The sequence below is a fragment of the Panicum hallii genome, chromosome 6 (assembly GCF_002211085.1).
Source record: "Panicum hallii strain FIL2 chromosome 6, PHallii_v3.1, whole genome shotgun sequence".
Lineage (NCBI taxonomy): Eukaryota > Viridiplantae > Streptophyta > Magnoliopsida > Poales > Poaceae > Panicum > Panicum hallii.
Window position 1 is genome coordinate 1,062,696 of NC_038047.1, and position 26,758 is coordinate 1,089,453.

Sequence of the window (26,758 nt, forward strand, 5' to 3'; positions counted from 1 at the left end):
ACAATTTGAGATACGGTAGCGTGAAGCTGTTTTATAAATCCGTGTTAAAATAAGCTAGAAATCGGATAAAATCAGCTTTTCAAGCTTCGCCGGCTTCGAAAAACTGTCATGCCAAATGGAGCTTTAATTAAACGTGATTTCACTAAAAGATATACATCTTTTCTTTGTTTCATGAACATTTTGGCGGATAGAAGGATGGATGGACGGGGGGATGAGGGTTGCGATTGCAGGAAAGGCTCCAGCCATGTTGCCATGTGGACCAAGGACAATGGATTTGGGATCATCGCTTCTTCAATCCTCACACGGTGGCTGGGGGTAGTGACCGGAGGTCGCCGTCGTCGATCTGTATCTGCACCGGTGCCTCGGGCGGGGTTCGGGTCCCTTGCGGGAAAAGCAATACCACCCCCGGGTTCGGCGGCTTGCAATCCCATGGGCGGCGGGGTGGGAGTGGGAAGAAGCCCGTCGTCCTCGCCCGGTTTTCGCCAGGTTCATGCACCTCGCCCTGTCATCATCCGTCCTCTGCCAGCCACACACCCGTGCCGTCGGTCCTCAGCGACCCGAAGCAGCGCATCCCTGTCACTCCCTAGTCACTAGCACCACCCCGAGCTGCTGCTGCGGCCAAGGACGCAACGCAACTCCTCACATCCAAGCAAGCCGGCCGGTGACGAGGCTGGCTGCCCAGCTGCAAGGCCATCGGTTGCAGTAACCTCATCGCCATTGCAACTAGCTCCGTACTTCTTCTCCTAGACGTTTTTTCCGTACGGATGAAGATATGACACATCTGCCGGCCTCTTGGTGGTTAGTTGCGTTGGCTACTCGCAAGTGACGATGTTGGCCATTTCCACGTGTGGATGTTGGCGTCATCTGTCCTTATAAATATATTTTTAGAGGTGGGTGATGACGTCACCTAACACTACAAATAGTTCCATAAAAAATTATAATATTTTTATATAATCTCGGATGAAGTCAAATTTTATACCAAAATATAGAGATTGACCAGATCTACAATTTTGTAGTTGATAACTTTTTATTTAAGGTTATTTAATAGTTTAAAAATTATTATAAGTTGTCTAATAGATATGACTATACAGTATCTCATGCAATTCAAGTCATACTTTGAGGTTTTCACAATCTTAACTTTTATATACACTGAAATATACTTGGCGTATTTTTTTATCTACAGTTCAAAATAACCATAGTGTAAAAGTTTCACTTTTTTGATTTATTTTGCTATATATAAAGATTTAAATGAATTTTTGGAATAAAGTAGAAAAATATTTTTTAGTCACCCGCCTATGCGAATCAATTTCAGAGTTAATATAAAATTCTCTATAGAGTCATAAGTGACTATGTAGTGTGGTGGAGAGAAGGTGCACGAGAGGCTTGAGGTATGCGGTTCGAACCTCGGGTGATGCAATTGTGCATATTTCGTCAAAAAAATTGTACCTCAATAGTACATAGTACAGGGTTTGTGGTGGAAATTAACTTGTAGGGGCAGATGATGGTACCACCTGTCTCTAGACATCATTTTCAGGAACGGATGCATTACCCGCTCTTAAAAATAATATTTTAATATTTCTAGATACGAGAAGTAGGGATGGGTACCACATTCGATCCTAAAATTTTTTTTTACAGTGCCACTGGCACTTCTTAATTAGGCAACCGTGCATCAAATGCACTGTCAAGAGCATCATGCAAATTGAATTGTCAGATGCGGTGCAGCAGATCGTGATCGATCGCATTCTCCAAACCAATAAATAAAATACACCCAATGCAAGTTGGCCACCACGGGATCGGAGCATCAGGAGCATGGGCTCTCCTGCCATGCTCTAATCCAAGTGGACTGCTGGCCGGCACAGGAACCCCCAACTCAGATTCGCAGAGGCGGCCGCCGGAACTGCAAAAATCCAGGCTCGCGAGGTGACCTGCTGTTCGCTGGCTCTCTGAAACCCCATCTATAGCAAGCAAAGCAAAGCAACTGTATGCATGGAAGCCACTAGTAGGTCGAGCTCGTGGACGAACAGAACAGAGCATGCATGCATGTGCGGAGAACCGCCCATCCGTCCCAACTTGCATCGTACGTGCCATTGCATTGGTGAGTTTCACCAGTTGGTGGCCTGACCTGACCGCGTCCTCCTCATCTGATTGTTGCCACTACCGTACCGGTGGCATATATAGAATTACTACCTCTTTTCATGCATGAGCTTTTGGCATCTGCCATTTCTTCAGTGTGATGGGCTCATATATATGCTTGCCAGTACATATATGGGCAAAAAACAGGAAAAAGGAAAATATTGTGTAGGTAGGTATGCATGGCCGGGCATCAAAAGGTTTTTATGATGGGTTAGCTAGAGTCCTAGTATAATTCAAAACATGCCGAGATCGAGAAGATCAGTCCCTAGCTAGCAATAATATATATATATATATAAGCATATAATTAACAATAATGCTTTTGTTGAAACAAATATTCTTCCTAGGTTTAGGCCACACTTCTTCTCTCTTTGATTGTAAAATATACATCGTCATTGAAGTCTAGTATAAGTCAAATCCCTTTTTATCACTACTAAAGTAATGTTGCCATTCATTTAATTTTTAGAATAAATTCAAGAAAATATATGACGAATCAAAGACTCCAACCCGAATGACTAGCTAGGTTCAATATGTCAAACTCCTTTAATTTGAGTCTTTATTAAGTTTGTAGAAATATTGCTCCAACACCAAATCAGTTTTGTTACATCCACCGTGAAATACGTCTTGATAGCGCATTTATCATGCATTTGTCTATTAGCTGTTAACGTATTTTTCCGCGCTCTTTGTCAAAATGAAAGAAAATTAACTTATTAGAGAAAAAAAAGGCTAACACGAGCCTCTACCCACGCCATGCACGCACTGCATGTGAATTGTGATTTAGCAAGCGTGTGAAGGTCGTGGAATGAACGAAGCTGTTTTAGTCTGGTGGATAATGTCTTCTTCTGCGCGGTCGGTACGGTCTTGGTCGGCTGGTGGTTGCATGCATGTTCTTCGTACATATTGTATGGTCCATCATGCACGGATGCATGATGCATGATGCATGATGCATAAGCATGCGTACGTCGTGCGCCGCCGCCGCGTTCATCGCCGGCGGGCGGGCGTGCATCCACGTCGCCGACGACCGAGAGCTAGCCTAGCACATATATAGCAGCTACTGAACATTGTACATGGCCGTGCTTATTATCGACTACTCTCTGATGAAGATGATCGATCGGTCCTGCGAGTAAGGACACCGCCCCACTTTCCAGGGCGGCGCATGCAGCTCAGCAGCGGCTACAGCGGTTGGATCAGGTTCAGCTCACGTGCCCTGCCTAGGAAACGTACCCAAGTCTAGGAGCCCAGCCTAGCTATCTAGTACTGCTCTTCCTACGCACCCATGACTCTGCTTGATCGTGATCCGTGGACCATCATGCATGCATGTACCTTCCCCGTGCGGCAAGCCGGCCTTTTCCAGGGCATAAAAAATCCACACACCAAGTGCTCGGCATCCCGACACGTAGACCGTCCCCGTGCCACACGTTGCCGAGCTGGGGCGTGGACAATGGCTAACCGGCCGCCGCTGATGGTCAATTATTACTGCGCTGCACAGTAGCCTGGGGCAGTTAAACGTCTCGTCGTCGACCTGTTCGACTGTACTGTCATGATCACGCATGCACGTACCTTCTCCTAGTTCGTACGTCCACGCACGCAGTCTCCTGTAATCTGAAGGAACACATCATCGTAGGGTTCCCTGAACAATGTAATCTGGCGTGTTTGGTTTTTTCCGGATTAAAATTTAGTGTATGTTTGTTTGTTAGGATCTAAAATTTAGAGGTGTCATATCAAAGAGAATCTTATTATCATTTAAAAGTATTAAATAAAATCTAATTACAAAACTAATTGCAGAATCTCAGGGCTAATTCGCGAGACGAATCTAATGAGGTATATTAGTCCATGATTAGTGGATGATTACTGTAGCATCACTGTGGAAAATTATAGATTAATTAGGCTTATTAAATTTGTCTCGCAAATTAGCACCCATTTGTGAAAAAATTTTATAAACAGATTTTATTTAATATTTTTAAATAGCAAAATTCTCTTTGATGTGACGGATCTAAATTTTAGAGGGGAGAACGAACGCACCTTTAATTTCATCCCATCGAATATTTGGACACCAGTTGTGCTGCTCAGAAGATTCTTTCTGCAGGCCCAACGCAATCCTTTTAGGAAGGCAACAAAGACAATTAAAAATTTCTTCGAGCTGTAGTATACAATACAACGTCCCTCGTGTTCACAACGCAAAGTGGTTTGGTTACCAAGTCGACGTGAAGGCATCAACGGTCAGACACGGGCAGAAAGGAGGGCACTCTACTCTACTGTAGCATGCAGTGCAGCGCGAGTGAGTGATTGAACAGGCCGCGCAAAAAGAAAAGAAGGATATGCTGCCAAACAGTCGCTCAACTCAGTGGGCCGAATTCAGGCCCATCATTGCTAACCATGCTATTGAGCTCCATCGATCAGTTGGTTCACTCCGGGCCGAAGTACTTGGCGTTGCACACTTTTTTTAAAAAAAAGGTTTAAAAAAATTCGGAAAAGAGGTGCCGGTTAGAAAATTGGAAAAATGGGTACCTCCCGCCCGTTGATCGGGCGGGAGACGTGGGGCCGGGGACCTCCCGCCCACCCATCGGGCGGGAGGTTTCCCGAGGACCTCTTCGCGAATAAAAAAGTTTTTTTATTCGCAAAGAGATCCCCGCGGGGGTGTCCCGCCCATCAAACGGGCGGGAGGTGGTGCCGAGGGGCATCTCGCCCGTTGGGCGGGCGGGCGGTCCCCCCCCCCCCGGCCGCCGCTATATAAGCCCCACCTGCCCCTAAATTTCCATTTTATTCAGCAAAAATCAGGAAAAAAAGAAAGGAAGGAGAGGAAGAGAGAAGAGGAAGCGGTGAAGCCCTGTTCACACGTCGATTTGGTGGTATATTCTCATTCTAGTCGTATAATTACTTGAAAATAACTATAATCTAGGAAATATTTCTTAGGGTAGTTATGTTTTGAATAGTTTTTAGTATTTTCAATTATTTTTAGTATAATTTATATTCTGAATATTTTAGAATCTGGAAAATAATCTGGGAATCGCTGAAATTTAGGGTCGTTGTGTATTAATATATAGTATAACTAGTTTATTAATGATTGACAGATATGTCTTCCGAGAAGGGTATTTTCACTATATATTACGAAGAAGGTATGTGATTTATGGGCCGAATGAGATAGATTTAAGTGAATTCAACTGTGCGGTCAGAGTAATTACCAGACCGCACGAGATGACATTTGAATCGCTATGCAACTAGTTAATGAGGGGATTAAGGATTAATTAGGAGACACACACTGTGAGTGTTCAGTGCGTCATAAATCGTACCACTCATGCTTTGATCTGGGAGCTGATGCCACTTGCAAGCAATAAGGACTAGTTAACTTATCTGCAAAATGCAAGTCATTGGCAATGGCCACTGGTACTCCTTATCAGTGTGCAACAGAACCCTTTGATAAACATTGAAGCTGCTCCGGGGGATGAAAATATTGATGAAGAAGTTGAGTAGCCAAACATTGAGGCAGGTGGCACCGCAGCACCTTAATGTGTGGCTGATGAGGGGGAGAATGTACCCTTTATTTTTGAACAGCTGCAAGACGAAGAACGTGAATTGGATGAAACAATGAATGCCGATTCATCTGATGATGATGAGGATGTGCCTGAAGAATGGGTAAGCAGCGACTTCAGTCATCTTGTCGTAGATGAGGGATCTAGCGTGCCTTCGGATTGCAGGGAGAACGAAGTTGTCCAGGGTGCGAGGTACCACTCAATTGATGAGGTGAAGGAAGCTATTAAGTGTTGGTCTCTCTCTTATGCGAGAGTTCAAAACAGTCGAGTGCAAATCTCGTAAGTACGATGTGGTATGTGCGAAGGAGGGCGGTCCGTAGCGGGTGCATGCCTATAAGGGTAAATGGAAAGATTATTGGGAATGCTCAATTGTCACTCAGTACACTTGTCATTTGCCGGGGGTGCAGAAGACCCATCGCAATCTTACATCGCAAATGAGATGTACAGGATCATAGTAAAGAACATGTCATTTGAACCAAAGTCTATTATCAGGCATATTCAGGAAAAGTACAAGTATACCATCTCGTACAGCAAGGAGTGGAGTGCAAAACAAAAGGTGTTGGAGATGATGTTTGGGACGTTCGAGGCTGCATATGATAATATTTCTCGATTGCTGGTGTGACACCTCAGGTATATGGGAGCCAGACTTAGTGCATTGTGTGTAGGATGTACTCTTGTGTGCTATTTAAGGACAAGATTTTAGGGTGTTTTCTGTAATTTTAGCAAAATATAGGGTTTAATGTGCAAAATGTGTGTGGGAGTGGATAATTTTGAAATATAGGAAGGGCTGTTCTGCAAAAGATGCTTTTACTTTAAACCCACTGTAAAGAGTGAAAACAAATCAAGGAGTTGTTTGAAATGTAAAATTTAAATAGGTTTTAAAAGAAATTTGGCTAGTTGTATGGTTTTTAAAATAACTTTGAATCCTCAACCCCCATGAAGTCGAACACTAAAGCAAAGTTGTAGAACTTTTTATTCTCTACACTTTTGGTTTTTGGAGCATTTTCATTTAAGCTCTAGTTTAAAAGTTACTCAAGCTTTACAGTGAGCCCCCTGAACTTTTGAACAATTGCAACCGGGTCCTCGTCGTCCACCTCCAGCTGCTCTGCTCTGCCCGTGAGCTGCTGCCGCCGCCGCTTAATTCCGGTGAGCTGCCCAGCCGCCACCTGCCCCGCGCCGCTCGCCAGTGCCACCTCCACCTCCAACGCACCTGCCCCGCCGCTTGCCAGGCCTTGGTGGCCGTTTTCCCGAGCCGCCACGCCATCCCCAAGCGCGCCACGGCCGCCACGATGTCGCCGGTGTCCAGCTCCTGCTCGCCGCCCTCCAAAGCCTCCCCAAGTGTAAAAGTAGCTCCGTGGCCTCCTGCTCGAGTTCTTTTACCACCTCCCCGAGCCCAACTCCACCCCGGCTTCCTTCTCCCGCGCCTCGCCGCCGTCCGCCATTGCGCCGCCGTTCGGCCTCGCCGTCGGCAGCCTCCTCCAGAGCCTCCCACGCTCGACCCTGACCTCCACCAGCACCACCTCATCCTTCTGAAGCTCATCGTGCCGTCCATTTTCCAATTTCCCCACCGGAGACGCCTGCCCACGAGCACACCGCCGCTCCTCCGCCGCCGCAGCTCAGCCTCATCGCCGTCCCACTGCTCCGCCGCCCCCTAACCCCTGCCAAGTGGAGCAACACCACCACATCAACCTCACGAAGCTCTCCAGGCACTCCTCGACTACTTTCCAACCCTCCAGCCACCGGAACGTCGCCGCCAAGTTTCCAGCCGCCGCCGCCGCCGCCTCTGTCCACCGTCGTTCCGCCACTACAGCCCCTTCCCCGCCCAACTCCGGCCACCCACGTGACCGCTGTAAGCCCCTGAGCATTTCCCCTTCCTTTCCCCTCACCGCCGACGAGCTATCTCGCCGGAATCGCTCGCCGTCGATCTGACCCCGAGAGGAAAGCCGGCCAGGGACTCGATTGCTTTGTTTTAAAACTTTACAGGGGCCTGTTTGTAAAGAATCAGTATCCTTCTTCTTTTCCATTTCAGCCAACTTTGAGAATTCATAAGAAATTGTAGAAAAATCCAAAAATGGTAAAACCAGTTCTGTTGTGTTCATAAAAATGAGATCTATCACTTTTGTTACTAAGGTGTAGTTTGAAATCAACTAGTTTTGAAGTTATTTAAATGTTTTCAAAAAGAGATCTTTTGTTTATAACTTATGTGATTTAAGTTTATTTCCTGCAAATCTTGGTCATTAGTTAGCTTAAGTAGTGTTAGTTTTGCAGGAAATGTCCAAGACCAGTACAAGTTTGTAAATTGAGTAATTTCAAGATTGGTTAAAATAAGTTCAAACAACTAAGATTTAAGTATAATTACTACCAAATGTGTTTGAACATATGATTAGGAACAAATTGCTTTAGTTTTGTGATCTTAGTTGTTTGTTGATTTTGTCATTTTATTGTTGATGCTGAGTGTGTATTGATCTGTTAAATTACAACTTTATCGTGAAGGAAAGATTTAACATATTTGTTACTAAAAATCAATCCTTGCATATCATGTAGACTCGTCAACGCTTGAAGACGGAGTCTACGAGTTAATCTTGGAACCCGAACCTGGGCTATCTGAAGACTCCGTCCAAGTTACTGAAGAAGTGACTGAAGCCCCGAACCGACGTTCGGAAGTTTTTAACTCATCTGACCCTAGCTTCACTTCGGAAGGCAAGCCCCGGTGCACATCCCAATATTTTCAAGCTATTACAAATTCAGTATTACATTATATATTTTGCATTACGTCTAGGAGTTGAGATGAAACCCTAGTTGCATGATATCATAGGAAACCAATGTGTTGTACCCAAGTCCTTATCGCTTAGATGCTCTGCTAAATAGGACCGGTAAAAGTCGAGTGATTTCCTGTCACTCGCGCGATATAGGAGTTGCTTGTTTACAATTCTGCAACCACTATAAGGATGACGGACAGGGTCATGTGTTATATCATGACCTGGAAGTTTACCCTGTCTGTTTTGATAAAAGCTTTAAGGTCGAAATGTGTGGTAGTTGTGGCTAAGCGTTTGAAAGTACTAGCCACATGCCGTGAAATATGGTAAGCGGTAAGCCTAGTAACCAATCGGCCCGGCAAGTGGACATACCTCCCACCACTCGTATTTTGGTTTTTCTTGTTACTCGATTCGACATGTGGGAATACGTGTTGCAAGGGCAACCAGGAGTACGGGTTTGTAGTCGCGCTACAGCCGTACGTCCTGCACACATTGGGTGTGTGTATGGTCCTGCAGTCGCTTGTGGTGGCCCTGATCCACGACCCGGAATGAAAGGCAAACGGTTGCTTTGGAATCATCGTTGGATGTTCCAAGCGTGTGTGTTAGGTTTACCTTGCAAGGTTGAAATTCGGTCCGGATCGTCCGCCTCTCACGAGGATCGAGACTGCTTATTCCTTTTACCACATAGAGTAAAAAAGTGTAAGTGATGATGAAAGAATCTTGTTGATTGATAATCTCTATCGTGCTTGTTTAGTATAAGTGCTTACCTAGAATGGTTAATCAAGCTAGAATCTAAAAGCTAAAACTTGAAGTAGATTATACTCTCTGTTGCTTTTCAGCTGAAAATAAACCCAGAACCTTACCATACCTTCATAAGTCTAGTTATGGGCTAACGTATACCCAACCCGGGTAAGCCTTGCTGAGTATTAGTATACTCAGCCTTGCTAGAATTGCTTTCAGGTATGCCGGTTGAGAACCAGGTTGATAATGCGTCCTGCCCCTTTGCTGTTCCACCTGGTTGGTCCGTAGAATGGGATCCGTCCCCGGACAGCATTGACCCCTTGGAGTGACACCATCGACTGGGCTACGCATGGTGCTGCTGATGGCGACGCTGTTAGTCGCGTTATCTTTTCACTATGACTTTGGACAACGGGTGTTTACCCGTTGCTTTTAATAACCCTTTGTTTATGTTGCTCCAGTCAGGGCTGGAGAAAACTGGTTTGTAATAATACTGCTTACTCTGTAATAAAGGCTTGCGCTGTGATATACCTGGAGTTCTTCTTGTATGAGTATGACCTACTCCGATCCTGTGTAACCGTGGTTGCAGCGGGCGGTGACCCGAAAGACCCATGGGTTATTCCGTTTGAAGTGCATTTGAGATCATCATGTCTTTGTAAATGATGACTAGTGCACTTGAACCGGAATAATTCAGACGGTTCTGCCACAGCTGGTATCAGAGCTGTAGGTTCACCTACACTCTAGACAGGATACAGGAGAAATCCAGGGATAGTACAGTGCTTAAAAATGATTTCAGAATAAAATTTGGTATAACAAAGGAATTTACAAAAAGGCGTTGGATTCGCTAAGGTTGTGTGTAGTTCGTAGAGCCCTAAGGGTTAGGTTGGGGAAACTACCAGGTGACTACTAGTTATTATACTAGGTTTCTGACTTCCAGCACTATTTTCTGCAAAAACTTAAATTCATGTACAATTTAACCTTATATTCTGTAACGACACCTTCGAGCGTAAGGTAAGAAGGTAAGGATCCTCAGCCAACTGAGGTAGCTTGGCCTTCCTGTCGGTGATACGAACCGAACGCTGTTTCTCAAGCAGTGGCCTACTTGAAATGTTGCCAATGTACCAACTTCGGTTGACTACATTGGGAGTATATGGTTCGGCGCAAGGTATGGCGATCGCTGTTCATACCCCCGCATTTTGCGGTACCCCCGTGAATACATTATTTAATAACGTATGTTAACGTTGTCTGTACGGCGGTAATTGTACAGATGCTGTTTCTATAGTGAACAGTAATGTTTGGGGACGCTTTCATGACGTGCTGGCATGAAAGGTTCATTATTCTACTGTGATTTTCTGTAGGTACACTAACCACGAGTAATAGGCTTGCGAATAGGATGAACGACTAGTTATATAGGGAGAGACGTATGAATATGTCACCGAAATTAACCTCGTAAGTCCAAAGTTTCTTTGGCAATTGTGTGTTGGTGAGGTCGAGTAGAATCGTGCATGCATAATAAACCTATTCGAATGTCTTGTGTGAGTGCTTGGCTAAGGACTGTGGAAGAGTGGTCTATCCCAGATACAAACTTGTCACGATCCTTCAGACAACCACTGAGTTTAGTATCTCCCCATTGTTTATCTATTTCCGAAAACTAGGATGTCTTTCTGATTTCCAGTCATTATTATTATCCAAATCAGTTATCTCAATACAGCTATCTTGTGAATTCATCTGTAGAACAGATGTATTCTAGCCAATCCATCATTTCATTAGATTCTTGCTCTGTGTCGCTGTACCTTGTATCTCACTATTTGAAATCTTGCTTCAGATGGCTGAGACTCCAAATATTCGTTGGGATCACGAAGGACATGCTCATACCAATGCCTTGCATTGGGAGGGTTTTCCCCGTCTCTTGTGGGAATCACTTCAGATTTTCGGCTATGACACACCCCCGTGTTACGACGGATATGAGTTTGTGGAAGCAGGTGTTCCTCGATGTAGGGTGAAGATGACCATTCCGCAGCATCCCTCTCGCTATTTATGGCAACCTGTCACAATTTGCATCACTGGTCACCGTCTTGTGGATACCTTTGAGTCTACAGCACTTGAAGCTATTCACATCTTCTGTGACAAGCACCCCGAGGAAGTGGCAGCCTACCCGATCGGATTGTTCCCAGCCACAGACTCTCGTGACCCCGAGTGGACCTTCAGGATCTCTTGCTGCAGTCATTTATTGGGAGATCTGTCTCTCGAGACACTGCAGACTCTTATCCGGTTCATGAACGTGCAGCATCATTACCAGTTTTTGCAACGTCAGGGCATGAACCAGTTGTCCACCTTAGCTCAAGCTCACCATGGAACTATCACCCAGCAGCTTGATGAGCTGAATGAGCTTCACACTATCAAGAATGCTCAGGTCGATTTGTTGGCCCAGCGTGATGTGATCATCAACAACCTGGAGAACCAGATCCATAAGAGGGAGACGGTTATTACCCAGCGCAATACCATTATTGAGTTTCTCCAGGATCAAGTTCAAGATCTCACTATTGAGCTTGATGATGCCGTCAACCATATCAACGAATTTCATGAGCAGCCCGTACCACCTGTAGTGCCAGAAGAAAATGAGAGTGAGGAAGAAGAAGAAGATCCAGAGGAAATAGAAGGAGAGTCAAGTCTTGACTCCGAGCACGGTGATCCCGCCCCAAATCCCCAATCTAATCACTCATCTTCCGGAAGTCTGTCGTCGGTGGGAAACCTCGACGACTATTAGCTCATCGCTCTCTTCGCTGTAATGGATATGTCTAGTGTAGAGTAGGATGATCTGGTGGGTAGAATAAGCAGTTGTATAGACTAAGAACCACTTGGATGTAATATAACGTGGTGTGCCTTGTACTGGGAGTTGTGGAAGTTGTGTTGTACTATATGTTGAACCGCATGTTCAGTTATGGAGTTTAAGTTTAATGTCCTATTGCTGCATACTTTGTCTCCATATTTGCATGCGATGGACCAACTGAACATATGATATGTATGCCTGATAACAAAAGGAAATAAGCGTGAGTGAATATGATGGATTTTTCCTTTTGTTTCAGATGGTTGGAGCAACACGTGGAACCCCTGAAGGTTTCCGGCCCGACCAGGCCAGCGGTTCGCAACAACCGCCACCTCCGCCACCCAATCTAGTGGAGGTAATGGCCCAGCAAACTGAACTACTGAACCAGCTAGTGAGGGCACAGCTGGGACACTTCCATCACCAATCCAGAAACCGCGAGGAAAATGCCTCAGCAGGGTATCAGGATTTCTTCGGTACCCAGCCCCCGTTATTTCACAAGACAGAGGAACCTCTAGATGCGGACGCATGGCTCCGTACTGTGGAGTCCAAGTTTGCTCTACTGTCGGCTCCATGCTCGGAGGCGAACAAGGCTCTCTTTGCAGCACAACAACTCCGTGGTACTGCCCGTATATGGTGGGACCACTATTCGGCGATGCAACCAGATGGTCATGTGGTATCTTGGGAAGAATTCAAGGCCGCATTCCGTGCCCATCATATTCCTGAAGGCTTGATTGAGCGCAAGCTCAATGAATTCTTGGCATTAACCCAGGGCACTCGCACTGTCATGCAATATGCACAGGTGTTTAATCATCTGTGCCAATATGCGAGCTATCATGCAGACACTGACGCCAAGAAGAGAGACCGTTTTCGTCGCGGTCTCAACACTAAGCTCCGGGAACGACTGAACTTAGCCCGAGCCAACACCTTCAATGAATTGGTCAACATGGCCATCACTCAAGAGGACTGTATCTCAGCCCATCGGGCTGAGAAGAAGAGAAAGATTACCCCTGGTCCCTCCGGCACCCAACAATCAAGGTTTAGGTTGGTGCCGCAGTCAGCGACGCGACCCCCACCTCGCGCCAATTTACCAGGGAGATGGGTGGCCAGACCCCCACAGCAGTCCCAGTTTAATCGACAGTCAGCGCCTCCTCAACAGCAGCAACAGCAGCAAGGCCTCAGGCCCACCTTCCCTCCTGTTAGTCAAGGAAACAACGGCAACCGTTGTTTCAATTGTGGCAGCCCCTCGCACTTCATCAAGAACTGTCCGCAACCTAGGAGATCATTCCAAGGGCAGCCCTCCAACACAAACAATAAAGGCAAAGGGAAGAACCAGATGGTACAAGTTCGCCAAGGCAGGGTGAACTTCACCGCCGTCTCCGAACTTCCCGAGGGCGCTCCTATAATGACGGGTACTTTCACTATCCACTCTCAACCCGCCATTATACTTTTTGATTCCGGTGCAACTCATAGCTTTATCAGTTCAAAATTTGGAGCCAAACTAGGCTTAGAATTGTATCCGGTTAATGGAAGTTATTTGATTGCAACCCCGGGTGGTAGAGTTGCATCCAATCAAATATGTAGAAATGTGCCAATCCAGTTGGGCAGCAATCTGGTGAAGACAGATTTGCTTTTGCTGGATCTAGAAGGGATGGATGTTTTGTTAGGTATGGATTGGATGTCGGAACACCATGTCTCACTAGATATCTCGTCTAGAATAGTGGAGATAGACTCACCGTATCAAGGAACCACCACCCTTTATCTATCACACAGAGGGTGTATCAACTCTTGTGCCTATGCGGCAGAAGGGATTAAACTCGAGGCCATCCCGATTGTGTGTGAATATCCGGATGTTTTCCCAGACGATCTGCCAGGAATGCCTCCAGATAGGGATGTTGAGTTCATTATCGAATTACAGCCAGGTACGGCACCTATCTCCAAAAGGCCCTACCGTATGCCACCTAATGAACTGGCAGAACTAAAAACCCAACTTCAAGATCTTCTTGATAAGGGTTATATTCGTCCAAGTGCTTCACCATGGGGATGCCCAGCTCTATTCGTGAAAAAGAAGGACAATAGCCTACGAATGTGCGTAGACTATCGCCCTCTCAATGCGGTGACAATAAAAAACAAATATCCTCTGCCCCGCATTGACATTCTTTTTGATCAGCTAGCCAGAGCCTTGGTGTTTTCAAAAATTGACCTTCTCTCTGGATACCATCAAATCAAGATAAGACCTTGTGACATTCCAAAAACAGCTTTCTCTACCAGATATGGACTGTACGAATATCTGGTTATGTCCTTTGGTCTTACCAATGCTCCAGCTTATTTCATGTATCTTATGAATTCAGTTTTCATGACGGAGCTAGATAAATTTGTCGTGGTATTCATTGATGATATCCTTATCTATTCTAAAAACTCTGAAGATCATGTTAAACACCTCCGAATAGTTCTTCAGAAATTAAGAGATCATCGTCTGTATGCCAAATTCTCCAAGTGTGAATTTTGGATTGATACAGTAATATTCCTAGGCCACACTGTTTCTAGCCAGGGCATATCTGTGGACCCCAGCAAGGTTCAGGAGGTAATGGATTGGAAGCCTCCTACTTCTGTTCATCAGATCCGTAGCTTTCTAGGTTTGGCTGGCTATTATCGTCGGTTCATTCCTGATTTCTCCAGAATAGCCAAACCTATGACCGAGCTACTGAAAAAGGGAATCAAATTTGTCTGGAGTGAGAAATGCGAAGAAGCATTTCACACCCTAAGAGCCCATCTCACTACTGCCCCAGTATTGGCTCAACCGGACAACTCTAAACCCTTCGATGTCTATTGCGATGCTTCACGCATCGGACTCGGTTGTGTACTCATGCAAAACAACCGCGTCATTGCTTATGCTTCTCGAGCACTCCGGCCCCATGAACAAAACTATCCTACCCATGATCTTGAGCTGGAAGCTGTGATTCATGCGCTCAAGATTTGGAGACACCATCTCATGGGAACCAAGTGTAATATCTACACTGATCACAAGAGCCTCAAATACATATTCACCCAAGCAGATTTGAATATGAGACAACGCCGTTGGCTGGAACTAATCAAAGATTTTGACCTGGAAGTCCATTATCATCCAGGCAAGGCCAACGTGGTTGCAGATGCCCTGAGCCGAAAAGCACATTGCTCTTGTTTATCAGTAGAAGCTCCGAATGAAATCCTCTGTTGTGAGATGAGAAAGCTTAACCTTGAAATTATATCCCAAGGTAGTTTGAATCATCTTTCAGAGGAAGTTCCATTAAAAGATAGAATCATTACGGCCCAACAACATGATGATGGGATAAAGATCATTAAGCAGAATCTTATCAAAGGAGAGGAGAAATATAAATGCTTTCAGATAGATCCTTTAGGAGTACTCTGGTTTAAGGAACGGATTGTTGTACCAAAAGACCTGCAACTCCGAAAGCAAATTCTAGATGAAGCCCATCTGTCCAAGTTCTCTATACACCCTGGTAGTACTAAAATGTACCAGGACTTGAGACAGAACTTCTGGTGGACTCGCATGAAAAGAGAGATAGCAAAGTATGTTGCTGGATGCGATATCTGCCAGAGGGTCAAAGCCAGTCATCTCAAACCTGCTGGTGTCTTGCAACCATTGCCCATTCCCTCTTGAAAATGGGAAGACATCAGGATGATAGTAAAGAACATGTCATTTGAACCAAAGTCTATTATCAGGCATATTCAGGAAAAGTACAAGTATACCATCTCGTACAGCAAGGAGTGGAGTGCAAAACAAAAGGTGTTGGAGATGATGTTTGGGACGTTCGAGGCTGCATATGATAATATTTCTCGATTGCTGGTGTGACACCTCAGGTATATGGGAGCCAGACTTAGTGCATTGTGTGTAGGATGTACTCTTGTGTGCTATTTAAGGACAAGATTTTAGGGTGTTTTCTGTAATTTTAGCAAAATATAGGGTTTAATGTGCAAAATGTGTGTGGGAGTGGATAATTTTGAAATATAGGAAGGGCTGTTCTGCAAAAGATGCTTTTACTTTAAACCCACTGTAAAGAGTGAAAACAAATCAAGGAGTTGTTTGAAATGTAAAATTTAAATAGGTTTTAAAAGAAATTTGGCTAGTTGTATGGTTTTTAAAATAACTTTGAATCCTCAACCCTCATGAAGTCGAACCCTAAAGCAAAGTTGTAGAACTTTTTATTCTCTACACTTTTGGTTTTTGGAGCATTTTCATTTAAGCTCTAGTTTAAAAGTTACTCAAGCTTTACAGTGAGCCCCCTGAACTTTTGAACAATTGCAACCGGGTCCTCGACGTCCACCTCCAGCTGCTCTGCTCTGCCCGTGAGCTGCTGCCGCCGTCGCTTAATTCCGGTGAGCTGCCGAGCCGCCACCTGCCCCGCGCCGCTCGCCAGTGCCACCTCCACCTCCAACGCACCTGCCCCGCCGCTTGCCAGGCCTTGGTGGCCGTTTTCCCGAGCCGCCACGCCATCCCCGAGCGCGCCACGGCCGCCACGATGTCGCCGGCGTCCAGCTCCTGCTCGCCGCCCTCCAAAGCCTCCCCAAGTGTAAAAGTAGCTCCGTGGCCTCCTGCTCGAGTTCTTTTACCACCTCCCCGAGCCCAACTCCACCCCGGCTTCCTTCTCCCGCGCCTCGCCGCCGTCCGCCATTGCGCCGCCGTTCGGCCTCGCCGTCGGCAGCCTCCTCCAGAGCCTCCCACGCTCGACCCTGACCTCCACCAGCACCACCTCATCCTTCTGATGCTCATCGTGCTGTCCATTTTCCAATTTCCCCACCGGAGACGCCTGCCCACGAGCACACCGCCGCTCCTCCGCCGCCGCAGCTCAGCCTCATCGCCGTCCACTGCTCCGCCGCCCCCTAACCCCTGCCAAGTGGAGCAACACCACCACATCAACCTCACGAAGCTCTCCAGGCACTCCTCGACTACTTTCCGACCCTCCAGCCACCGGAACGTCGCCGCCAAGTTTCCAGCCGCCGCCGCCGCCTCTGTCCACCGTCGTTCCGCCACTACAGCCCCTTCCCCACCCAACTCCGGCCACCCACGTGGCCGCTGTAAGCCCCTGAGCATTTCCCCTCCCTTTCCCCTCACCGCCGATGAGCTATCTTGCCGGAATCGCTCGCCGTCGATCTGACCCCGAGAGGAAAGCCGGCCAGGGACTCGATTGCTTTGTTTTAAAACTTTACAGGGGCCTGTTTGTAAAGAATCAGTATCCTTCTTCTTTTCCATTTCAGCCAACTTTGAAAATTCATAAGAAATTGTAGAAAAATCCAAAAATGGTAAAACTAGTTCTGTTGTGTTCATAAAAATGAGATCTATCACTTTTGTTACTAAGGTGTAGTTTGAAATCAACTAGTTTTGAAGTTATTTAAATGTTTTCAAAAAGAGATCTTTTGTTTATAACTTATGTGATTTAAGTTTATTTCCTGCAAATCTTGGTCATTAGTTAGCTTAAGTAGTGTTAGTTTTGCAGGAAATGTCCAAGACCAGTACAAGTTTGTAAATTGAGTAATTTCAAGATTGGTTAAAATAAGTTCAAACAACTAAGATTTAAGTATAATTACTACCAAATGTGTTTGAACATATGATTAGGAACAAATTGCTTTAGTTTTGTGATCTTAGTTGTTTGTTGATTTTGTCATTTTATTGTTGATGCTGAGTGTGTATTGATCTGTTAAATTACAACTTTATCGTGAAGGAAAGATTTAACATATTTGTTACTAAAAATCAATCCTTGCATATCATGTAGACTCGTCAACGCTTGAAGACGGAGTCTACGAGTTAATCTTGGAACCCGAACCTGGGCTATCTGAAGACTCCGTCCAAGTTACTGAAGAAGTGACTGAAGCCCCGAACCGACGTTCGGAAGTTTTTAACTCATCTGACCCTAGCTTCACTTCGGAAGGCAAGCCCCGGTGCACATCCCAATATTTTCAAGCTATTACAAATTCAGTATTACATTATATATTTTGCATTACGTCTAGGAGTTGAGATGAAACCCTAGTTGCATGATATCATAGGAAACCAATGTGTTGTACCCAAGTCCTTATCGCTTAGATGCTCTGCTAAATAGGACCGGTAAAAGTCGAGTGATTTCCTGTCACTCGCGCGATATAGGAGTTGCTTGTTTACAATTCTGCAACCACTATAAGGATGACGGACAGGGTCATGTGTTATATCATGACCTGGAAGTTTACCCTGTCTGTTTTGATAAAAGCTTTAAGGTCGAAATGTGTGGTAGTTGTGGCTAAGCGTTTGAAAGTACTAGCCACATGCCGTGAAATATGGTAAGCGGTAAGCCTAGTAACCAATCGGCCCGGCAAGTGGACATACCTCCCACCACTCGTATTTTGGTTTTTCTTGTTACTCGATTCGACATGTGGGAATACGTGTTGCAAGGGCAACCAGGAGTACGGGTTTGTAGTCGCGCTACAGCCGTACGTCCTGCACACATTGGGTGTGTGTATGGTCCTGCAGTCGCTTGTGGTGGCCCTGATCCACGACCCGGAATGAAAGGCAAACGGTTGCTTTGGAATCATCGTTGGATGTTCCAAGCGTGTGTGTTAGGTTTACCTTGCAAGGTTGAAATTCGGTCCGGATCGTCCGCCTCTCACGAGGATCGACTGGGCTACGCATGGTGCTGCTGATGGCGACGCTGTTAGTCGCGTTATCTTTTCACTATGACTTTGGACAACGGGTGTTTACCCGTTGCTTTTAATAACCCTTTGTTTATGTTGCTCCAGTCAGGGCTGGAGAAAACTGGTTTGTAATAATACTGCTTACTCTGTAATAAAGGCTTGCGCTGTGATATACCTGGAGTTCTTCTTGTATGTGTATGACCTACTCCGATCCTGTGTAACCGTGGTTGCAGCGGGTGGTGATCCGACAGACCCATGGGTTATTCCGTTTGAAGTGCATTTGAGATCATCATGTCTTTGTAAATGATGACTAGTGCACTTGAACCGGAATAATTCAGACGGTTCTGCCACAGCTGGCCGTCCTATGTAAGAGAAATCCTGAAAGCTATTATGACCTGAAAAGTCTAAACAGAGAAGAAGGTCCGCCCTACATATTGCAGCGGGTCTTTTTCAGCTTGGGTCCATGCATTAACGCATTAAACACTGCCGGCCTCTCCTATGCATCGATGGGACCTTTCTTACAGGAAAGTATAGATTGCAAATGCTGACAGCTATTGGAGTAGATGGAAACAATCAATTGCTTCCTGTTGCTTTTGCTTTTGTTGAGAGTGAGAACACAAACAGTTGGTATTGGTTCCTGGAACGGGTTAAGCTTGCAGTCGTTCGGGATAGGGAAGATGTCTGCCTCATTCATGATCATCACGCCGGCATACTATGGGCAATACTAGATTTGCAGGAGGGGTGTGTGGAGACCCGAGAGCCGCCCAAGTGGCGTGATGTTCGCAGTAGGTGGTGCATGAGACACATCGGTGCAAATTTTTTCAGGCAATTCAAGAATAAGCACCTTATGGATATGTTCAAGAGGCTATGCAAGGAAACAAATCAACAAAAATTTAACAAGCAGTGGCAGAAACTTGATGAACTGTCCAGGAAGAAAAGAAGTAAGGACGCAGAAAAACCAGAACTGCACAGGATGAAGCAGAGGCTTTGTGTCCTTTGCCAACAAATACTGCACGTGCTCGCAGAAGGTCTGGGTCAGCGGTGAAAACCTTTTCTGAATGGATTGAGAATGAACCGAAGAAGAAGTGAGCGTTGCTTTACGATACCGATGGTGCAAGGTACGGTATAATGACCACCAACTTCGCCGAGATTTACAATTGGGTGCTGCGAGATGTTCGTGGGCTTCTACTGATTGCAATTATGAAATTCATCGTCCGCGGGTGTACCGATTATTTGAGGGATCGGTTCACTAAAAATCAGGCATACATGCAAGATCCTGACAGATATTTTAGGAGAATGATGACAGAATATGACTAAGAAGGCAGCTAGCGTCCAGCTACACCACGTGCAGCAATGTGGTACACAGGAGCTCAAGTTTGAGGTAGCTCCCAAATACAGAGCACGACGTGGCATGAGACGTCAAACTCCTGTAAAGGAGTGCATCCTCAAGTTTGATGGAACTTGTTGTTGCTCACGCATGAGGCCAAAGTTGTTGCACATACCTTGTTCTCATGTAATGGCTGCTTGTGCGGATATTCGACATTCTATCGATATATATGTTTCCCATTACTTCAGAAAGGAGACAATTGCCAGCACCTGGCAGTATGAGATCTATGGATTCCGTATGGTTGGATCGTTCACTGAGACAGCGAATGCTGTTATATATATCCATCAGACACGGCGTATTCGTAATAACATGGATGAGTCAGAGCTCCGTCCGAGGATACAGCGCTGCAGTGCATGTAATCAGAGTGGACACACGTATAAACGTTGTCCAAACAATGATGTTGGGGCCCAGTTCTGCTGAAGCTGGTCCTACAGGTGATGCTACAGATGGAAGACCTCCAGTTGCATTAAGGAGTGGGAGACGTCGCCGATCGAGTGCTACTACGACATCAGGCATCGTTTAGTTGTAATTTTATTTGAATGTTGTTTGCTCATGTGTAATATTTGCCGCGTTGAGTTTGTATCAGACCTGGATGTGTATTTGTAATTTTAATAGACCATTATGTGTATTTGTAATATTTGCCGTATTGACTTTTAACAGATCATACTATTTTATTTTTAATGGCTTCATGTATCGTACTATCGTAATATTTGGATTCTACGTTATAAAACGTTATCGCTTAACCATCTTCATACGCGTTTTAGATACCGTAATCTTCTTTGTAAAATTGAACTAATTTTTTTTATGTATACAAAAGAGTATGGCAAATAAATCTTATATTTGAAAAAAGTATGAATTTTAAATAGTTTGTAAAACATAAATTCGAACAAAAAATAATAAAAAATAAGAGATGGGCACCTCCCGCCCGACGGGCGGACGGGATGCCTCCCGCCCACTGGACGGGCGGGATGCCTCAGGGCCTCTTCGCGACCCTCGGGAGGGGCCTCTTAATAGTTTTGGAACCTCCCGCCCGATCAATGGGCGGGAGGTACCCATTTTTCCAATTTTTTCCAACCAGCAACCCTTTTTAGAATTTTTTTAAGCCTTTTTTTTAAAAAAAAACTCTGGCGTTGGACACCGTGGAGGATTGGATCGTCAAGACCGGGCGTGATCGATCGAGAGCTGCCGCCTGTTAACACTTCCTCCCCACTTCCCAGGGCAGTGCCCTTACTCCTCTGCTGTGTAGGCGGGCAGCGCTGGTCCGTGATCGGCACCTGCTCGTGATCTTCGGAGAAGCGGCGCGTGTCGATGTGAACAGACGTCTTGAAATTCAAGTAAACGCACTGCGGGTTTCCGTTTCAGGCTTCCAGCAACGGAAGCTAAGCGTTCTGGCCTTTGACGCGTGCCGGGACAGGCGTGAGGTCCCCGGGAGGAAGCGGAGCTCGCCGGAACGCGCGACGCTCCGGTGCCGGTGGAGGCGTGCCATGAAGCGCCGGCGTGCTTTTATTCACCCCTAGGGGTGGCCGTCGTCTCAAACTCGTGTTCGTCAGTTCTGTGGCGGCGGCGGCAAGGCCGTGAGGACGACGGGGAGGGAAGGTAGGCACGGCCTGAGCGCGGAGGAGCTCCGGCGCGCCGCGGCGTGAACCGGCGGCGGCGTCTCCTGCGATCCCGGTGATGGACGGTGTTTCAGATACCGACCGGGAGGACGGTATTTGAAACACCGTCCACCCCTTGGGTTCCTGAGGCCCGTCCGATTGGCTTCGTGCGGCTCAGATCGGGTGGATCCGCGGAGTCGGGCTGCCTCGCCCAGCTCGGACGACGCTGCGGGCGTGGCGCTCCGCCGGCTCGGACACACCGTACCTTGAGCCGGAGATGGAAGGTCCCGCGGCGGAGCCGCAGGGCTGCGTCCGCACGGCCGTCGGCGCCTCGCTTGATTCGAACGCCGGAAGGGCGCGGCAGGTGCGGTCGCCATGGTTGGGGAGGGTGAAGAGCGGTTGCAGCCTCGCACGTTGGCCGGGCCTCCGGGGGGAGAAGAGGGCGGCGCGGTCACCGCGTTCCTGGCCGTCACCAGGGGCTGGTCGATGCTTTTCTCGCGGCCTGCGCGAGATCGCGGAGAGACTATTCACAGACGCGGCCCGCACACGCCGCGCTGACTGACTGGCGGCGGCAGAAGCTCGCCGCGCCGGGGCGGCGTCCGAGGAAAAAGAAAAACCTGCCGCGGCTGTCATCGGTATGCACGGCAGCTGTTCAGGTCCATGTTCATCCACGGCACGGTGATAGCTGGTTACGAGGGCTCGGTGAGGAAGAAGCTGGAGGATGCAGGAGGCGGTCTGAGCGCGGCGACGCCACGACGTGCACGCGTAGGCGGCTTGGTTGGGACCCCGGATGTGAAAGAATGGCAGGATGCAAGTTACATGAAAACATATGAGCTGCAATTACCCTACTGCAGAAGCACCATCGCATCTTCATGATGCTCGCATGTGCAGAAACCTGACGCTGTTGTACAGTCTGCAGCGACGGCAGAGCGACCTGAAGCTGGTGCCCATAGCTGCAACAAAATGCATCGCATTGCAGCTGCAGACTTGCAGCGCGAATAAACAGCTTGTTAGCAACAACATAGGGGCGTGACTGTGAGAAGGTGCTCACATTTCTTAAGCCTATCCAAGCATCGTATCACTGGCAGTGGCAGCCCAAAAATGAACAACATTTAATTTTGTTTTCTCAAAAAAAAGTGAAGAACAATTTGGTATTTACAAGGTAAAAAAAATGTATTGTCAAACTAAATTTTACATCCCCGGTCAGGCGGTCACGGTATATTGAAAGAAAACTTTCTGGCTACATCACAAGTATACAGAATGTGTCGACCGTCAAACCGAATCATTTCTCTGAGCACAACACCATGTCCTGCACCTACCTTCCCGATACGCTGCACAAGTGATCACTGACCGATGGTGTTACCATCAGTTTCCAGACGTGGGGGGAGGTGACGAAAATGTGAGGTACTAGCATGCTACAAAATCGCCCGTAAGTTGTACATGTCCTGGAGTCTTGAATGCCCCAGAGCGCCTACAAGCTCCGGGCATTCTGGCGAGTGTGCTTCCTCCACCGCCTCAGCATGTGAATGCAGCCCCCAGCTCCTAACAGGCCACAGGATGCAAGACCCAGAATGGTTGAATTTTCAATGTTTCGACGGTGGGCGTCCTGCAGGGGAAAGGAATGGCTGTCAGCACTGCGTGGACATCTGGGCACCGAAAATCTTCACTGACAAGGACTCTAGATGGCTACCTGTAATAGGAAAACGAAGATAGCAGCATTTGCTAATGACAGCGAAAAGCTCATCATGCCCCCACGCAGCTCATTCGGCAGGTACCTGCAATGATGACAGCTTTGTAAACAGAACGTAGCAAGTGGTAACTTAAACTCGAGTGTACTTGGACCAGCAACTCACATTGTTCTCAATCTCGCTAGTGAAGGTAAAATAAAGCCTACACATGCATGGAAGATGCAGAAGAGTATCACCAATGTTCCAATCTCCTGTTAAAATAACAAATGTTATGGTCGCAGGACCTATCAGTGAAATAGGAAAAAGCACCAGGTGGCAGGTAGGAATAATAGTAGATTAGGAATCTTACGATGAATTGTAATTAGATTGGATTCTATCTATAAAGAACCAATCTAATAGGTAACTTAGGGGGCAAGTCAACTCCTCTATATATGTATGAGGAGATTGGTAATGAATGAATCAAGAAGTTCTACCCCTCTCTCCTATGTTTTGGTCAAGGGGCTTTGCCCCTAACAACAACACTTCTTATCAGACTTCAGAAACCAACAAATTTCAACTAAATGTTGCCTTAGAGATATGTGTGGCATACCTGGTAATCATAAGCTACAATAGACAATGCGAGTCCAGCACCAATGTAAGCTATTGTCAGGCTGTCCTCATTCTGGAAAGGAGCTGTGGCTCCATAAAACCATGGAAAACCAGCGCTTCCAAGCATTCTTGATGCCAAGAAACAGGGGTAAATTACTGATAGTTGAGCATACCTTCCATCAGCCTGTGCCAATCAACAGATCTATGAGTAGTTGAGTACGATATCACAGCTTCAGCCTAGAGTTTCTGGGAAAACTAATCACACAGAACAACAAGGAGAAACCTAGCAGGAATAGAACATCGGTTCAGACTAATACCACTATGGTTGGTGCCCAGAGAAACCAAAAGGCTGAGACAGCAAAATGGATGCTTGCTTGAGCTAAGACCAGGATCAGTACTCTTTTGTCTGAAACACAATGATTGCGGTCAGAAATTTTAATGGAACATGTAAGCACTGAAAAACTTGACCTGCAACAGAAGTAACAATCATGATTCACTAGTTCATATTGTGAGAGATGGAAAGGCTGCATCCCTTGATGCATTTTTCATATCACAGAAAGCTCTTATAAATTGACTAATGCAATTCCTGATATGCTAAATTTATTTTGACAAACCCATAAATATGTGGCAGTGCACCAACAGAGTATTGGATCATATTTATTTACAACTATATCTCATGCTATAAAATATTCATTGGCAATATTCACCAAGTCATATGCGATATGATGAAATTGTAAAGTCTAGTACAGAAGGCTCAAAAGTTTCAAATACAACGCCATCAAACATTGGCCAACTTATATTTCTTAGTCGCATCATCTATATATTCATGACCTTATTTATCAATTATAAATAGAGCTGCATCAACAGAAATGAGAAAGAAAGCACTGGAGCAAGCAAGATGACTCACCACTCACCTCTGAGGACATGAGCAAAAAATGATTTTTGGTAGCTCCCAATGGCAGATGCATGCTGAGTGGTACTTGATGCATTTCTGATATACAGAATCCCCACTATTGATAGTGTGGCTGCAAATGCATAGGGAAGCAAGAATCCATTGTCACCATTACTAACCAAGACATTTGTGATTTCTTGACTTCCAATAAGGGACACTGATTCAAAGAATGTCATCAGCCAGAAGGTATCAAACAGCAAATCTTGCTTCTGATCTTGCTGAAAAGGCAGGGTAAAGCAGTTAAATTCGTACAAAATAAATAACTCAGTAATAGCACACAGCGTTTCAAGCACACAAACCTTCTCATGCTCCACCACAAGCCATGTCTCAAAACAGAAAGAGAACACTGAAGAGGCAAGAGCCAGAATGAAATTGTTGATCCATCCACAACGAAGCGCACTGAAACTCTTTAAGGCACCCACTGCAAGCTGAAGTACCCAGTAAAATATGCAAGCACTCCGTGGTCCTCTATAAACATCGGAGAAAGAATTGTTATAGCTACTATTGGAAGGATAAAAGCATAGACATCTGTACTACATAACAGTACTGCAGGACCGAAGGATTAAGTGCAGTTGACAGGGAAAAAGAATCTACACACACAAACTTAAGTATGCCAAGGTGTATATTATTCTCCACAAATCCTACCTGACCTATATATATATATCATCCAAACTTCATAATGAGGCACACGCCTAGGTTTATGACTTCAGGATTTTTATGGTGTACCCAGAAAACAATTTTATGTACCCATAGTTTTAGTTGAGACATGAAGGCCTTACGATACAGAAAATTAATAGCTAATGAACTAGGTGGTATAACAGGAAACATATGCCATTGCTGGATTCAGAAATACAGGGGCAGATATCGGTTGCCAACCACTTCTTGTCACAAAATGGCAATTCTTGTACAGGACCATAGAATAGATCTCTAGACTGCAGTTGATCAGCCGACATTCGAACTAGTTCAAGCAAACGTTTGTAAACAGAATAGGCACCTATACTATTCATGGCCTGGCTTCAAACCAAAAACTGACGCTCATAAACAGCACCAAGCTAGTCAGTTTCTCTGTTTAAACACCGGAATCAGGTAAAGAAGACCGTTTTGGTACGCATTACTATATCGCACCAACCAATATGGGGGTAACCGAACTAGGTATGCAAAATGCTACACCAGCTAAACTAAACTCAAGATGAAGACTCGTCGTCCTCAGAAAACTGAGCAAAATCATTCGTCCCCAAAGCTTACATTTTGTCCGAGATGACACCAGAAATGGCGCCGGGGAATAGCGCAGCTGCAGCGGTAGCGGCAAGGCGCGCGGCCATCTGCTCCCTGCCAAGCCCACACCGCACGAACTCATCCTCCCCGAACACGGACTGGATCCCCTCGACCACTGCACGACAACAACAACCAGCACCACGCCATTAGGGGGCGCGGCACGCCGGCGCGACAAAAGGGCAGGATACCGGAGGGGGCGCGGCGCGGTAGCTGCTCACCGGACGCGAGGGCGAAGAGGAGGAGGAAGGCGCGGCGGAACCGGAGGAAGGGGCCGGCACCCGCGTCGAAGGGCGAAGGGGAGGGCCCGGCCGCGTGCGCCGCGGCCCTCGCGGAGAAGTAGGGGAGGAGGAGCACGGCGGCGAGGCCAGCGGCGGAGAGCAGCGGGTAGGCGAGCGGGGTGAGCGCCCACTCCTCGCGCTCGATCACCACCCCCATCGCGGGGCTCCGCCTCCTCGGGATCCGTGGCTGGGTCGCAGGCGTGGGGCGCCGGGAGGGGCCGGACGGCGGGGTAGTGGTGGGTGTCGCCGACGAGATCGACGGGGGAAGACGGGGAGAGGAAATGGTGGGAGTGGGGCGAAACTACGAGAAGTTGGGCTGCGTGGGCCAAGATCGCTGATGGGCTTGTGCCAGCTTTT

At 46.5% G+C, this 26,758-nt stretch overlaps 1 protein-coding gene across 2 annotated transcripts; it reads right to left on the bottom strand.

Annotated features, from left to right (window-relative positions):
* Window positions 1-22,774: 22,774 nt before the first annotated feature.
* LOC112896547 (molybdate-anion transporter) lies at window positions 22,775-26,719 on the bottom strand. Of its 2 annotated transcripts, none has more exons than XM_025964564.1 (9): window positions 26,342-26,719; window positions 26,094-26,238; window positions 25,148-25,316; window positions 24,811-25,057; window positions 24,214-24,302; window positions 23,898-24,080; window positions 23,474-23,559; window positions 23,311-23,395; window positions 22,775-23,226 (listed from the first exon to the last, which is right to left on the bottom strand). In XM_025964564.1, exons 1-9 carry the CDS (start codon window positions 26,556-26,558, stop codon window positions 23,092-23,094), a joined length of 1,356 nt encoding a protein of 451 aa, XP_025820349.1. In that variant the 5' UTR covers window positions 26,559-26,719; the 3' UTR covers window positions 22,775-23,091. The 2 variants fall into 2 exon arrangements, with proteins under 2 accessions (XP_025820349.1, XP_025820348.1); XM_025964563.1 differs by having other exon boundaries at window positions 24,811-25,066; window positions 26,342-26,716.
* Between the last annotated feature and the right edge of the window lie 39 nt (window positions 26,720-26,758).